The sequence below is a fragment of the Strigops habroptila genome, chromosome 6, assembly GCF_004027225.2.
Source record: "Strigops habroptila isolate Jane chromosome 6, bStrHab1.2.pri, whole genome shotgun sequence".
Taxonomy (NCBI): Eukaryota; Metazoa; Chordata; class Aves; order Psittaciformes; family Psittacidae; genus Strigops; species Strigops habroptila.
In genome coordinates, this window is record NC_044282.2 from 73,406,581 (window position 1) to 73,420,710 (window position 14,130).

General features: G+C 38.8%; 2 protein-coding genes across 4 annotated transcripts in view; one reads left to right on the forward strand and one right to left on the reverse strand.

Annotated features, from left to right (window-relative positions):
- Positions 1 to 14,130, forward strand: part of FANCL (FA complementation group L) — a 30,703-nt gene that overhangs the window by 12,219 nt on the left and 4,354 nt on the right. For both annotated transcript variants that reach the window (XM_030489596.1, XM_030489597.1), the window contains exons 6-8: positions 263 to 359; positions 5,034 to 5,102; positions 12,877 to 13,027. In XM_030489596.1, coding sequence (XP_030345456.1) covers positions 263 to 359; positions 5,034 to 5,102; positions 12,877 to 13,027 — 317 coding nt within the window. The remainder of the gene's footprint in view (positions 1 to 262; positions 360 to 5,033; positions 5,103 to 12,876; positions 13,028 to 14,130) is intronic.
- The window catches only part of VRK2 (VRK serine/threonine kinase 2), a 70,592-nt gene that overhangs the window by 6,003 nt on the left and 50,459 nt on the right, over positions 1 to 14,130 (reverse strand). The window lies entirely within an intron of this gene.

Genomic DNA, 14,130 nt, shown 5'->3' on the forward strand with positions numbered 1-14,130 from the left:
AAAGGTTCCGGTGATGGAAAACTGAAACACAGTGCTCACTGACCACAGCATGAGTCTTGACACACATTGTAAATAACCCAAAGATATATGACTGCATTAAGCAGTTGACTGGTGTATTAACAGCAGTAAATCTAGAACAGCAGAAATGGTTGGCATACAGGGCTTCCTCTGATTAATATTTGCAACAGACTAATAAGAGTAATGCAGACAGTTCAAACTGGACTTCTTCGCAATGCTGTTAGAGTTTTCTTTTCTCTTTCAGAGTTGCATACATGGATACTGGTCTGACCACAGCCAAGCTGAAAGCCGAAGACTCTTGTGGTCGACAGCATCTCATCACTCTAAAGTTCAATGCAAAGGTGAGTTTATGGGGGAGAAAATATCTTAAGGCTTCCTTCTAATAAATGGATTTTTCTTAATTCATACGGGGTTTAGAGAGTTGGTTTGTGAGTATATCTGTTCTGCAAGATAATGATGGTGGTGGGGTTTAATAGAAAGTAGAGCTTTCAGACTTTATATTTAAAATTAATATTTCGTTATGGTTATATGTAAGAATCTTTTCATATGAAACTGTGCATCACACTTTATGCATCAAAGCACTTTATGATATTGCAGTTATTTTACTGGGTTACGGACAAAGCTTCCTGGGAGACTTTGATTCATTATCACTCCATCCAGAGACCACACATATAACAAGAAAGAGAGGATGGTGGGTTGCTTGTTTAGGAAGTCTTACTGTTAAAGCTATAGATGTAAAGATTTATGAAAAACTGACTACAGAAGTGAACTCCTTATGTTAAAAAAAAGTTATTACTTTTTAGTCTAAACAATTGTCTGATTTTGATAGTGCTTGCAAAGCAAATCCATGGTGTTTAATTCTTCCTCCTACTTAGAACTGAACTCAAATGGCAGTGTTTCTTGTTAGAAGTTCTCATTTCAAGGCATAAATCTCTTATCAGGAACTATGAATATCCAGGTGTGGTGACAATTGGATGGTAATAGCTGTTGTCTTCAGAAAATCAGTTTAGGGGGCAAAAATGTATCCAGAAATGTCTAAATGTTGTTTTGGACTGTCCTTGAACTATCGTCTGGACTAATAATATTGAAGGGATGAGGAGTGTGCTTAAGGTTAAATTTCACCTCCATAGACATCCCATATTCCTTTAAATACCTGGAGTTTTTGAGTTTTGCATAAAACAAGCTAATTTTACCTTAGAAGAGAAAAAGCACTGGTTAGGAATTGAGGTTGCTAAAGTGGATGTAAAAAAAAGAACAGTAAAACTGTCCTACATGCACAGACTAATGGATGCACAGTTAATTTGCTATTAAATACATTGATGGAAAAGATATATCGGGAAGTACAATTATGGCCTATTTAGCACTCGAGGAGAGTGACCAGACTGTGTTGTCATGGTTTATAATGGAGCTGCCATGTCAGACTTAATATGACACAAGCAATTAAGTGCAGCCTGTTGCCCCTAAGTTTTGTTTTGATTTTTATGGTGACTCAAGTAAAGTATTTCAAGTATTTGGAAGTATAAAACTGTAGGGAAGATAAAGTGCAATAGCTGTTTGTACCAAGCAGCAGCTGTGGTCAAACACTGTTACACTTAAGCATTGGCTGGTTCAGTTTAGCCATAATTTACCACTGAGAATAGAGAGCAGAGGTTATAATTTTCTGGGCTTGTGAAAACTTGCGTATTTTCCTTATAGTAAAGAAATATCTGAATTTGAGACTCCTAACAGCAGAAGAAAAACACTGCCTAACAACTAAGGACATAGTGTAATAAAGAGACCAGATTATCCAATGTGTCTGTTGTAACAAGTAATCATCAATCTTCTTTCTTTTCTTTTGTTTTTTTTTCCAAGCAGTTGTTATGATGAAGGATCAATTGCTTGTCCTTTTTCAACCATGTCTGGCATTTAAACTTGTCACAAGAGAAAATTTCTATGTGAAATGTGGTTTTGGTGACGTGGGGATTTGATTTTTCTTTCATACACGTATCTAAAACATTTGAAAAGACTTTGCTGAAGTGTTTTTTAAAAGGATTTCTTTTGAGAACCTTCTTTAATAAACTACACCCCAAAATGCGTTTATTTTCGTTATGCTGTTTCTTTGGTTAAGGCTAGGATGTGAACTAAACCTCTCATCCCCAGCATATGTGTCTGGCTCCTGCCTGTATTCTGGCAGATGGGTTTGTTCAGCCTTGTCCTCATGGATGCCATGCAGGTAAACAAGTTTCTAAGCCTGTCAACAATGTTTTCGGGAAGAAACTCTTCAATAAGTGATTTAGGAAATTCTTTTTCGTAAGGTTATCATGTGTATTGAGATAATACCCATAATATTCCTTTGCCATCATTCTTAGCAGTTTGGATGTGTTTTGAGGGCTTTTCCTGGGTGCATTGTTGAATGTATCCACCTGTTATCCATGTCTGAAGGTGCTTTGTGTCAGGAACTATCCTTTCAACACACTTGCTCACTATAAGCTTGTGTTTGTGAAGTGTCTAGGAAACTTGGGGTCATAATTTAAACCTGGAAGAACTGAGGATGGTCATATCATAGCTAGGTATGTTAGCCAGATCATCTCCTACCCAATTTTGACTTGTATAAACGATTAAGTCTCGTAAAAGGATATATTGTTTAATGCTAAGATTACATTTTGTGAACTAGTTTTCCAATTTATGTGGTCCAGAAATCTTTATCTATTCACAATTTACATAAATGACTAGAGAAGATTTCTGAAAACAAAGTGTGCATCTTTAAAAGCGTAAACCCAAATGCATTGGGCTTTATTTCTCAGATTTCATTTCAAATCCCAAGGATTCAAAAAGGCCACTGCAAGAATTTGCATGCCTCTGATACTTATCTCAATGATTTGGGTTATGGAAACACTTTTTCTAGATAAAGTTAAATGCATGCTCAAAAATACAATATAAATGTTTTGTTTAATAATTGCTTAAGTTGTTCTGAGGAATAGGATGATTTCTAACATATACATTTGAATGTAACTGTAGAAAATACAACGTCACTGATATGTTCTGCTAGAGTATTTTAAAATACTATAATTTCCTGGGGCAATCACTCACCTTATTTATATAGGATTTCACTCTGCAAGGTCTAAAACCGTCATGTACATATGTACAGAATCATTGCATAGTTCTTGGCACTTATCTGGTGCACAGCACAATATTGTGCTCTTAAAGAATATTTGAGTAAAATGCAGGGAAAAAGTACTGTAGGGTTTTTGGTTTGGTTTTTTTTAAACGTAATATAAAGTTAGTAGAAGCTGTTTGCAAGCACTTGTTCAAAGGCACCCTACAAAAGACTGCATAAAATGAATTTACCAAGAGAGTAATCACATAATTGTCTCGTGCTGCCGGGATTTAAATGAGGTAGCTCTAAACCTAATCCTATGGAAAAATTATTGTTTGTTCTAGGCATACTTTTATACATTGAAAACAAGTCTATTTCTATGCAAGCATCGAAGTATTTCATGTAAAATAATGCCTATAATACAAAACCAGTAACACTACAGTGCTTACAGTAACACTGCAATAAAAGAAACAGTTAGAGCTTTTGTGGGTGTACATCTGCAAGCTGTAACTGCCTCCCCTCCAAATCAGGTGTTTCACTTCTCTTGCTCTGTCACTATTGTTTAGCTTGTCTGCTGTGGATTTGAGAAAAGGGAAAGGCACAGGATATTCAGGTTTTAGGACTTGTCTTCACAGAGGGGATACCTAATGCAAACCATAAAGGAAGGCAAATTAAAAAGCAACTTTAGACAAATATCTGTGAAATCCATACATCCATTGGGTTGTTATTAAAATCAAAGCAATGAAGGATGGATGCTCTTGAGAGGGTTGTCTCTTTTTTGCTCTTTGCCATAGAGAACAATTTGAAACTAATTCCTGTACAATTACATTACTACATTTTTTTACATTACTGTAGAATTACATTTTACATAAAGACATTTAAAAACTTTTGATCAATTGATTGCCAGGTGCCTGATAAATAAGGACAATATCTATGTCTGTACGTTTACTTTGGATGGAGAATGATTATGGGAAGCAGCACAGCTAAACTTCACCTCTTTGCCTTAACACTCTCTTTAGTTCTGAGAGGAAGCTGTGACTTCTTTTCATGTCTCCCCAAATACGATTATCTGTAACATTTTCCTTTACTAACACAATATAAACCCCAATACAATTTCTATAAGCCTGCTGTGCAAATCATTGGCAGAATTTGAAAGGTTGCACAGGACTAAAGGATGCAACTTCTCAGGTGAATAAAATTTGGAATAGGTGCTCTTAGGAAGGACACTGTGTATTTGTATTTGAGGTTTCTTGCCTTTGCTATTTTTCAGAAAATACAATTCTTTCCCCCACAGATTTCACACTGGTTGCTGAGCAGCAATAGGTTCACTGGTGTAATGAATAGTCAGTTGTTATTTTTGGAGTTAGCAAACCTTTTATAGCTTTGGGTTTTTTAATACAGCTATTTTTAATCTTCCTCACTGATGCCTTTTAATTTGGGATGAGGGGGTAGGGAGCTGTTTTAATTTGGAGTATATGTTCGTTCATCTCTTTCCAAATAGTTGCATACTTACTCTGATAACTTACAGTTTCAAACCAAGAAATGTTACCAACCAGAGCAGATATTCTAGTTGAAATGAAAATTAGTTCTTGACTCATGAAAAGGTGGTTTGGTTTTTATTTGGTAACTTTCCAGTACAGGTAAATGAGGAGAATTTTGGTTTTTAAATATTTGATGTTTTTGTCTCAAGTTCTGTTTTAATGTGTCTTTGTGAACACTGAACACAGCAAACTGTGATTCTCCTGCCCTTACTGCAAACTGATGTATAAAAACTGTTTACCTGTAGATTTCTTCCTTAAATGATAATTAACGTTCATGACTATTCCTGAAAATGCTTAACGTACTGTTTCCTCTAAGCCAAGACTTTGGCTCTTATTTTGTTACCAAATTTGGCATCAGTGTATTGAGCTGATTTTAAATGTTCTTTTCCCTCCCTCAGTATCCAACAGAACCACCGGATTGCCTTGTGGATTTTCCGGTTCCGTTTGCTGTTTCTTGGATGCCCCAGGTAAACTGCTGTACTGTCCAATCTCTTTTTAATAACTGAGATACATACACAATATGTTGGCCATGATGAAGGCTTGGACTTTATTTTTTAACTCAGCTTTTTCCGAGTGTGCATTTTACTTTTATACATGCTCATGAAAATGTAACAATAGTGAACTCCATATTCCTTATGAGAGTGTTTTAAACATTTTCCTTGCCATATAGATATACCTTGCATGCTGTATGCTTTACACTCATACTGGCTGGATTTTTCTGAAGCTGTTCATATGGCTGAAATATCTTTAGGATTGAAATTGGGAAAATACAGGCACAAGAAACAATTGTCTGATAGGAAAGAAGCACCCTCTAAAGTTGACCGACATTAAAAAAGGCAGCCCCCCAGTTTATCCTATATGGTTTTGGTAACAAAATAAAACTTTTCCAGTTACAATCAAAAGAACAACAGGAAAGTACTTAATAGAATCCTGATTTCATGGTTTAACTTACATTGTTAATACAAAGAACCAAGTGCCGCTGTCTTTTTTTAGTCTCTCTTGCGTTATTTCATGTATCTTTTTCCCTTAATAGAGCATGTGTACTTGATTAAATGGATTTAAATGTGACCACTTAGATGTAAGTTAATTTGAATTATCTCTAGAAAATAGTTGATGTTTAATTTCATTTCATTCAGGAAAATAGATTTTACCTAAATGATTGCATTTCATAACTCTAACTCTCGCGAGGATTCCTACCCATCCATAAAGCCTGTCTTGATGGCACTAAATCTGCATAGATTTAGTAGGGAACATGGGAAAGGGTTGCAGCAGAAGGATTTTAGGACAGGCATAGAATTTTGACTGCAAAGCTCAAGGTTCTGCACCTTACCTCAGATCTTCTAATACAAGAGCTTCAGGAAATAATTGCAAGAGTGGCCATTGCAAATGAAATGTATATATAACTAAATATATATATGTATATATGAAAAATAAGTTTCGCATGTAATAGTAGGGTTTGATTCACTGGTACAGTTTGGAACTATTTAAACAGATACTGTTTGTCCCTTAAATTGCACTGGAATCCATATGCCACAGGCAGGATTTCAAATACTGCTTCTAACCTCAAACTTCATACATACTTTTAATAGTATTTTATTAATTTTACAGCCGTGCAACTTATGCTGCCTCAAATTAACAACATTTCAAATATCCTTGACAGTCCTTTCTTCTGTGTTTACTGTTGGTGCTTTGAAAGCTACTAACTGCCCTTATGTTTTAGTAAAGCGTTCTTGAAAAACATGATACAAAGCAGCCTTTTTTGACAAGTTAAAGATGGGAGTGAGTGTATTAATATTGACACTACAAGTAAAAACCTCATGTTAAAAATATGGCTTTCTAGTGCTTAAAATCTTTATACAGTTGAATTACCTATGGACTATTTGAAAACAATAGATGTTTGTATGTCACTGAAGACCCTGTTTTGAAATCATGAGGTACTAATTCTGGCTGTGGACAGCCTATTACAATACTGAACCAGCAGCCTGTGCTTTGTGCTGATAGAAATGCTTTAGTTGTCTGGTCTTTTTGGGAAATTGACCTTATCAGCGTGGGTGACACGAGCCTAAAGCTTCTGGACAATAATAGGTGTAACCATTGTGTAAATTGGGTTGCTTTAAAAATGCGTGGAAGTCATTGCAGTGAGCAGTCCTCACACCGTGGTAAAGTGAGGGTTAAGCTTAGAGAATGCCGAAACACCCCTCATAGCTGAAGTGCTTAAAATTGAGGTTCCTAAAAGAGAAAAAGAACACACTATATCTATTATCTAGTAAAATAACATGAAGTTTTGATACTGCTAAGTCTTAGTTTTTAATATTTATTGGTATGTAATGTAAATGTAATGTAAAAACTAACTAAAATGATGCAATTGCACTATTAGAATATAAACTCCTTTGAAAGAAAATAGAAATAGATTTCAGGTAATTGATTTGATCTTTTTTTTCCCCACCCTTCTGTGTGTGCTGTTGCCTACTTCAGGGTCTTTTCAGTGCTCGTGGACTTTAAACTTGAGGGGCTGTTGGGTGGTTGTTTTTTTCTCCCTTTCTTTTTTTTTTTCCCCTTTCCCCTCTGTGTAATAATAGACATGGCATTATGGCATCCATATTAAAAATGGGTAATTTTCCTTATGGTCCCTGTCTTCCTGCTGGGTTGATAATGTTTTGATGTATTTTTCTTTTGCTCTGATGAGAGGTCTGCTGCTGCTGCTCTGACATATTCATTTGGATGAATAATTATAACTTGCACAATGTCAAGCTGAAGATGGTAGGGTTTTGTGCGTCATGACAAGCCTAGTAGCCAGTGCAGGTGTCTCACAGCATGATCAGCAACAGCCAGTGTATTCTGGCTCAGAGGAGACATTTTAGAGTAGTAAGAAATCAGCACCAAGGGCAATGCTGCTGCTGCTGCTGCTACTGTTATAAGTGCCAGATAAATGCAGAGTGCTTCTCAATGACAAGTGCAAGAACATCTACTTATTTCAGTTATATTCTTTTTCTAAATAACCAGACAAATGTGCTGTCTCCACATTTCAGCCTCGCTAAGTGGGGTTCTGCAGCTTCAGTGCATCTCTATTCTGCTGCCCTCGCATCAGGGTGGTGTTTCTATACTGACCACTGCCCACCTGGTTGGCTACATGAAGGTCATGAGAGTGGGAATTAATGACTAATGAGGTCATGCAGCCAGCCAGCAATGAAACCAGGATACAAGATTCCAAGGTGTAGTGGTATGAATGGGGTTATTCTTTGGTTATCTGGATGAAAACACAATAAAATGCACCATAACTGTGCTCTTTCTCAGCAAAGGAGCTTCACAGGCACCAGCTTTATTGGCATCTATAAATACAAAGAATGGAGGTGGTTGACAAGAGGCTTTATAAAGATTTCAGAGTGTTGTGTCTCAGTTGGATTTGTGCTGGGGGGGGGGGGGGGGCAGGGATTGTTGAACTACTGTTGGTGAGAAGGAAACAGTTCCCAAACAAATCTAAAGAATCATCCATTATTTAGGTGATCAAGGTGATCCCTTTTCCATCCAGGAACTGTTCACTTTATTAAATTGCATTTTATCTATGAATTCATAAAGGGCAAGCAGGTAACAGTACCTGCAGCTGAGGCTATTTTTCCTTTTCCATTATGCTTTAATTGCTTTACTTTTGGATAAGCAAATTTTGTGTTAGGAAGAATTTTTAGCAAAAGCCCCCTCAGAATAAAGACCACATTTCTATCTTTTCATAAAAATATAAACTTTAATCAATGGTGCTGTATTTACCTGAATTAGAACTTTCTTACTGCCAGTGGATTAATGTTTAGTGGATCCAGGAGTTGGAGCAGGTGTTTGGAACTGGGCAGAATGGCCATACAGGCATATAGCACTTCTTAAAAGCTACTGAGAGGCTTCATGGGCTTTATGTATGGCAGGTGCAGATTCAAGTCTTTCTCTTTATTCTTCCCATCCTCTATGGCTCCAGAGATAAGAACTAAGAGTAGAGTGACTTTTTTTATCCATTTCTTCGTATTCCTTTAATTGAAGGAAACTGTGCCTGGACAATAGGGTTGAAGCTTGGGTAAGTGTTTGAATTGGAATGAACTTCAAGCAGGAAAGAATTGGCATGAGAAGCTACCAGTGGTGAGAGAGAAATGAGAGTGCAGAGGAAAGAAATGGAAACAAAAATGTTGCAAAACTACAGGGTAGAAGGTATGTTCCCCTCAAACAGATGGGTCCAGAATATCTTGATTGTCACTGACCAAAGGAGTGCTTCATCTCCTACCAGTTGTTGAAATGAATGGAGGACACATACAGTGATAGCACGGAGGTGACATTTGGCTCAAAGTTCTCTAAAACTGCTGGAGAATCATCAGAGCTGATGTGTTTACATCCTGTCTTCCTGTCAAATAACCATTTTATCTCCATCTCTGCAAACACCCATTTTCAGAAGTGAAGATGACAGAATCACAGCCCTCCAAATTCCCACTGAATTGCTGTTCTGTTCAAAGGACTGTGTGGGTATAGCTTGTACTAGTATCTATCAGATTTTTGTCTCATAGAGTCTTGAGTAACGAGGACTGAATATACACTTGTGGAGAGAGAAAGCTGTCTGTGTGAGAGTCCCTCACAGTGCCTTTTCACACACCATCACTGAGTGTGTTCTTTGTTTTCTGCACTCACAACTTGAAAGTTGAGAAATGTGGAGAAGTGTTGAGTGGTTGAAGCTGTGACTATGGTCACAGGAGGTGATGCTCTAATAAAACCAGTCTCTTCAAGCCAGGTGAAGGGATCTTGAGCCCAGTGTTCCAAATGACCATTTTCTTTGTCTCTTATTTCTCCATATGAAAACATGGAAGGGAGCCATCTAATCTGAAAATGTGTTTTGATGATAAACTCAGTAATGGTTTTGGGCTGCTCAGTTGCTGTGGTGGGCACTGTAGAGAGCTGAAGGGGACTGTTGAAAACTTACCAAACTACCACTTGAAAACAGTGCAGTGTGTCCTGAGTCTGTAAGGCTTTCTGAGGACCTCGGTGCTGTAATGGAGGGGAAGCCAGCTCTGGGTGCTGATACAGGGTTTAGATTGTACATTAAAAATCATACAATCATAGGATGATTTGTGTTGGAAGGGACCTTAAAGCTCATCCAGTTCCAACCCCTGCCACGGGCAGGGACACCTTCCACTAGAGCAGGTTGCTCCAAGCCCCTGTGTCCAACCTGGCCTTGAACACTGCCAGGGATGGGGCAGCCACAGCTTCTCTGGGAAAAGTCTGTGCCAGCGCCTCAGCACCCTCACAGGGAAGAGCTTCTGCCTCAGAGCTCATCTCAGTCTCCCCTCTGGCAGGTTAAAGCCATTCCCCTTGGCCTGTCCCTACAGGCCCTTGTCCAAAGCCCCTCTCCAGGTTTCCTGGAGCCCCTTTAGGCACTGGAGCTGCTCTAAGGTGTCCCCTTCAGGAGCCTTCTCTTCTCCAGGCTGCCCCAGCCCAGCTCTCTCAGCCTGGCTCCAGAGCAGAGCTGCTCCAGCCCTCACAGCAGCTCCGGGGCCTCCTCTGGATAGTATCTTCATTTAGTTTTAAGTTGTTGGGGAAGATGAAACTCCACAATGTCCTTTTTTTCTCTAAGGGATGCTTAGCCTGATGAGCACGGAAACCCAGCAGACACAGAGGTTTGGGTTTGCTCATGCTCTGTAGAGCCAGAGCAGCCACTGACAATATCCTGAATGATGGATGTCTTATTTTCCAAACACTATTTGACATATTTCCTACAGATTTGAATGCATTTGTACAAAGGTGACTGAGGAACAAAGAGTTTGAGCTGTTTGACATTACTCACAACTGTCTTGGTGTTGTATAGACAAAGAAAAAAGCCTGATAGTCTCTTCTAGGAGCATTGGGCAATGACCAAAAATTAGTCGGTTAATCAAATAAAAAGGAAGTTACAGTTTTCATGGTTTGCATGACAAGCATGTGATGTATTTAAATAGCTATAGATGCATTGATGTATATAGCAGGAGACAGCTGGCAACATCAATGAAGCATGCAAATAAGATCAAATGAACAGTGCATTAAGAAAAAAAAGAGATTTAACTACCTTTTTAAGGAACATCATTGAAAAATTACAATTAGTATTAAAATTAATTGGATTTTAAAACTTATCTGTGGGTTATAATCCCTTGATGTTTCTTTTTTCTAGTGAAACCCTTTGAATTCCCAGAAGATAAAGATAAAAATGATTATTAGAGGATTTATCTGGATGTGATAGAGAAAAATGTACAAAATCAAAATGGAAAGCAACTGTTGCAAGGACCAGAAAATTATGCTATTAATTTAAGTGTCATCAGAGCACAAAAGATCACATTTCAGGACTGTGTGAAAATTATTAAAATACTGGAAATAATAGTACTTAAGATGAAGATATTATACCCTAAGATGTGGTTAAGTGACTGACACTATGATATCACTTCAGGTATTATAAAAGTAACAAAATGCTTTTAAAGATAATAAGCGTTACAGTTGGAGATTGGCAGTGTTCACACTCTCCTGCTTAGGTGCTTCCCTACTTTAATATAATTTAATAACAGCAGGGGAAAAAAATGTTGCATTTTATTTCCAAGCCACACAGTTTCCTTCTAAAATACGTGTGCAGAGAATCTAAAACCTTGTTCTGGGTAAAAATCATATTTCATTTCCTCATCGGAGAATGTTCCTGTAATTCGCTGCTTTTTGTCCAGGTGAGAAAGGAAGAACATCATGACTAAAGAGTAAAGGAAACCATTCTCCGTGTGTTTTGTTATTTATAGACAAATACCTCTTTAAGACCTATTTAATTTGCTTTTCCTTTTCGACTCCAACAACTTGTTTCCAGGCTAAAAAGACTCCTGAAATCTGGCCCTTGCTGCATCTTTTTTGTTTTCAAAGCTTACTTTGCTGTTTCTCTCTACAGATTGCACGGGTCCTCTCAGTTCTCTCCTGTCCTTCCTGCTTTTTTGCTCATGTATTTATTTGCACACTTGTGTTCTGTGTAAACCATTTCAAAATATCCTTTGGTGCTCCCAAACAATTTCTCTACTCTCAAGTTTCCCAATATCAAACAATTTGAGAAAACAAGTTATTGGGGAAGAGTTTGTCCCCCAAACGCTTCCCCCCTCCTTGATCTCCCTTCCCTGCTCCCTTTGTCTAGTTTCCTGCTGTAGCTTCACCTCTCCCCACAGAGCCACATCCTGTGGCTCCTCATTCTGCTGCTGCTCTGCTTGTGGCACTTGCCAGCTACTCCACTGATTCCAAACTAGGCTCAAACCTATATGGGGTGTTACTCGAGCAGAACTCCCCTTCCTCCTCCTCCTCCTGCTGTGGTCTTCATCTCCCTTTGGTTCCCTCAATTCAGGTTTGTACCCTGTGGGCACCTGCCTTTAGAAAGGTGTTAACTTGGCTGCCCAGTGTTTGCTCTACTTGAAGAAGCCCTTCCCTGTATGAACAGTTACTACTTCTGTGCTCACTGGTGATCTTCCAAACACCTCTTTTGTACTGCTGTTCTCTGTGTTGTCCTGTACAATGAGAGAGCTGATTCCATCTAATCCACTCTCAAATACTGAAATCCCTCGAGTGTAATCCTCTGATCATGAGACGGTTTCTCCTTCTCTTACCCTGTTTACATGGTTTGAAACCCAATGTTAAGTACTTGTTTCTGTACTGCTTAATTTTGAGCTAGTTACAACATTGCTAAGCTGCATTTCAGAGAGCCTAAAAAATAAGTAAGTTACTTTAGTTATGTGGGTATTTCTGTGTATTTCTATCTGGTACCACCACCGTATTGCTCAGCTGAAGCAGAGACAGAAGACCTGAATGTGAGACGTTTAATAGTAGGCAATGAGGATTTTTACTCTAATTTTACAAGTTACAGTGCAAATTAGTAGTTACCAGTTTTCTGAGGAGTACAAACCACTATCAAATCTAGGTATGGTGTATGTGTATCATAACACGTTACAACTACCAGGATTACGTATTTGTACTCAGGGCTCAGTGTTCTTTCAATTAGAAAACCTGTGAGGTTCAAGGTTTTCTGCTACCACGATACAGCCGGATACACACGAGATCTTAACACTTCCTAAATCACCTGCAGTTTGGTTTTCATGGACGTAGAATCAGAATCACAGAATGGTTTGGGTGGGAAGGGACCTTAAAGACCATCTAGTTCCATACATAGATATATTATAGACACGTGGATGAGAACCATATGAAATCAGTTTCATTTTCTCCTTCTCTTAGAGCTCCTTACTGGACATTTATAATCAGTTCCTGGCGGCACTGGAATCACTAAAAGAATTCTGGGATGCCATGGATGAAATAGATGGGAAGACGTGGGTGCTTGAGCCAGAAAATCCCACACGGAGTGCTACAACAAGAAGAATCGCAATAGGTATGGAAAGATTTGATGGAATATGATGGATTTGAGAGGTGAAACTCGGGGTGCTGTTTGCTTTGCTCATCTAATCGGATGGTGTTTATGGAAGTTAGGAAAAGGAAAGGTAGCGCTTAAACCCGGCAAGACACCACTGTCTTCTTCTGTGTGTTACAAGACCCTGCCACAGAATGGCCAACCTGGTTAGGAAATTAATTACAGCTTTATGGTGCTACAGAAAACCTAAGTTTCTACAGGAAGATAGTGTGTGTGTGTAAATGATGAACATGGAACTGTCGAAAACTGATGCCGTGCAGGATAACTCTAGAAAAAACAGTATTTGTAAGAAAAATCAGCTTAGATGAAGCCCTTGTCTCATTCACAGACCATTGCTTTAGATCGATCCTGTCCTGGAAGAGTGAAAGGAGTGTCAGGGTGCAGTCAAAAGGGAGAAAAGGGGGTTAAAAGAGGCAGGTGGAAAGGACAAAGTAAGAGAAGAGAGGAGATTGGAGGCTTACACTGATATTTGTCCGATTCATATGCTGATGACTGGCATTTTAAGGTCTTGTATATATGGGATATGAAGTCTTGTAATGGCAAAGGAGAAGCTTGCTACTGTCAGAGGGTAGAGATGGGGGGTGGGAATGTTACTTTTGAAAGAAGAGTTATGATTTTTAGCTTAAATCCAAAATATCAGTAGCATTATGGAGAAATCTGGGAACATACAATGGGCCAAAGCAGACCCAAGTTGTGAGGGAGGAAGGGAGCCAGTGGGGTGCTGAGGCTGCTCCGTCCCCGGGGTACAGGGAGGGACAGGGAAGGTTCAGCAGCCTCAGGTCAGACACTGCTCTTCTGTGCATGGCTTTGTCTTGGTTTGGTTGTACTTTGGCACAGAGCAAGGAAAAGGGATGAAAAGCCTCAGGAGATCAGGAGAGGGCACTATGGACTGGGAGCCCTTTGTCATCAGTCACACGCAGCCCTTGGTTAGGACTGAGCTTGGATTTCACTCATTCCAGTGTCTTCAGGGAGAGAAAGCCTCATGTACCTCTTAATTATAAAAACCCATTAGCTTTCACCTGGTTTTATCTAGAGGAGAATTTGCCGTGAGGTTTTTAACCTGG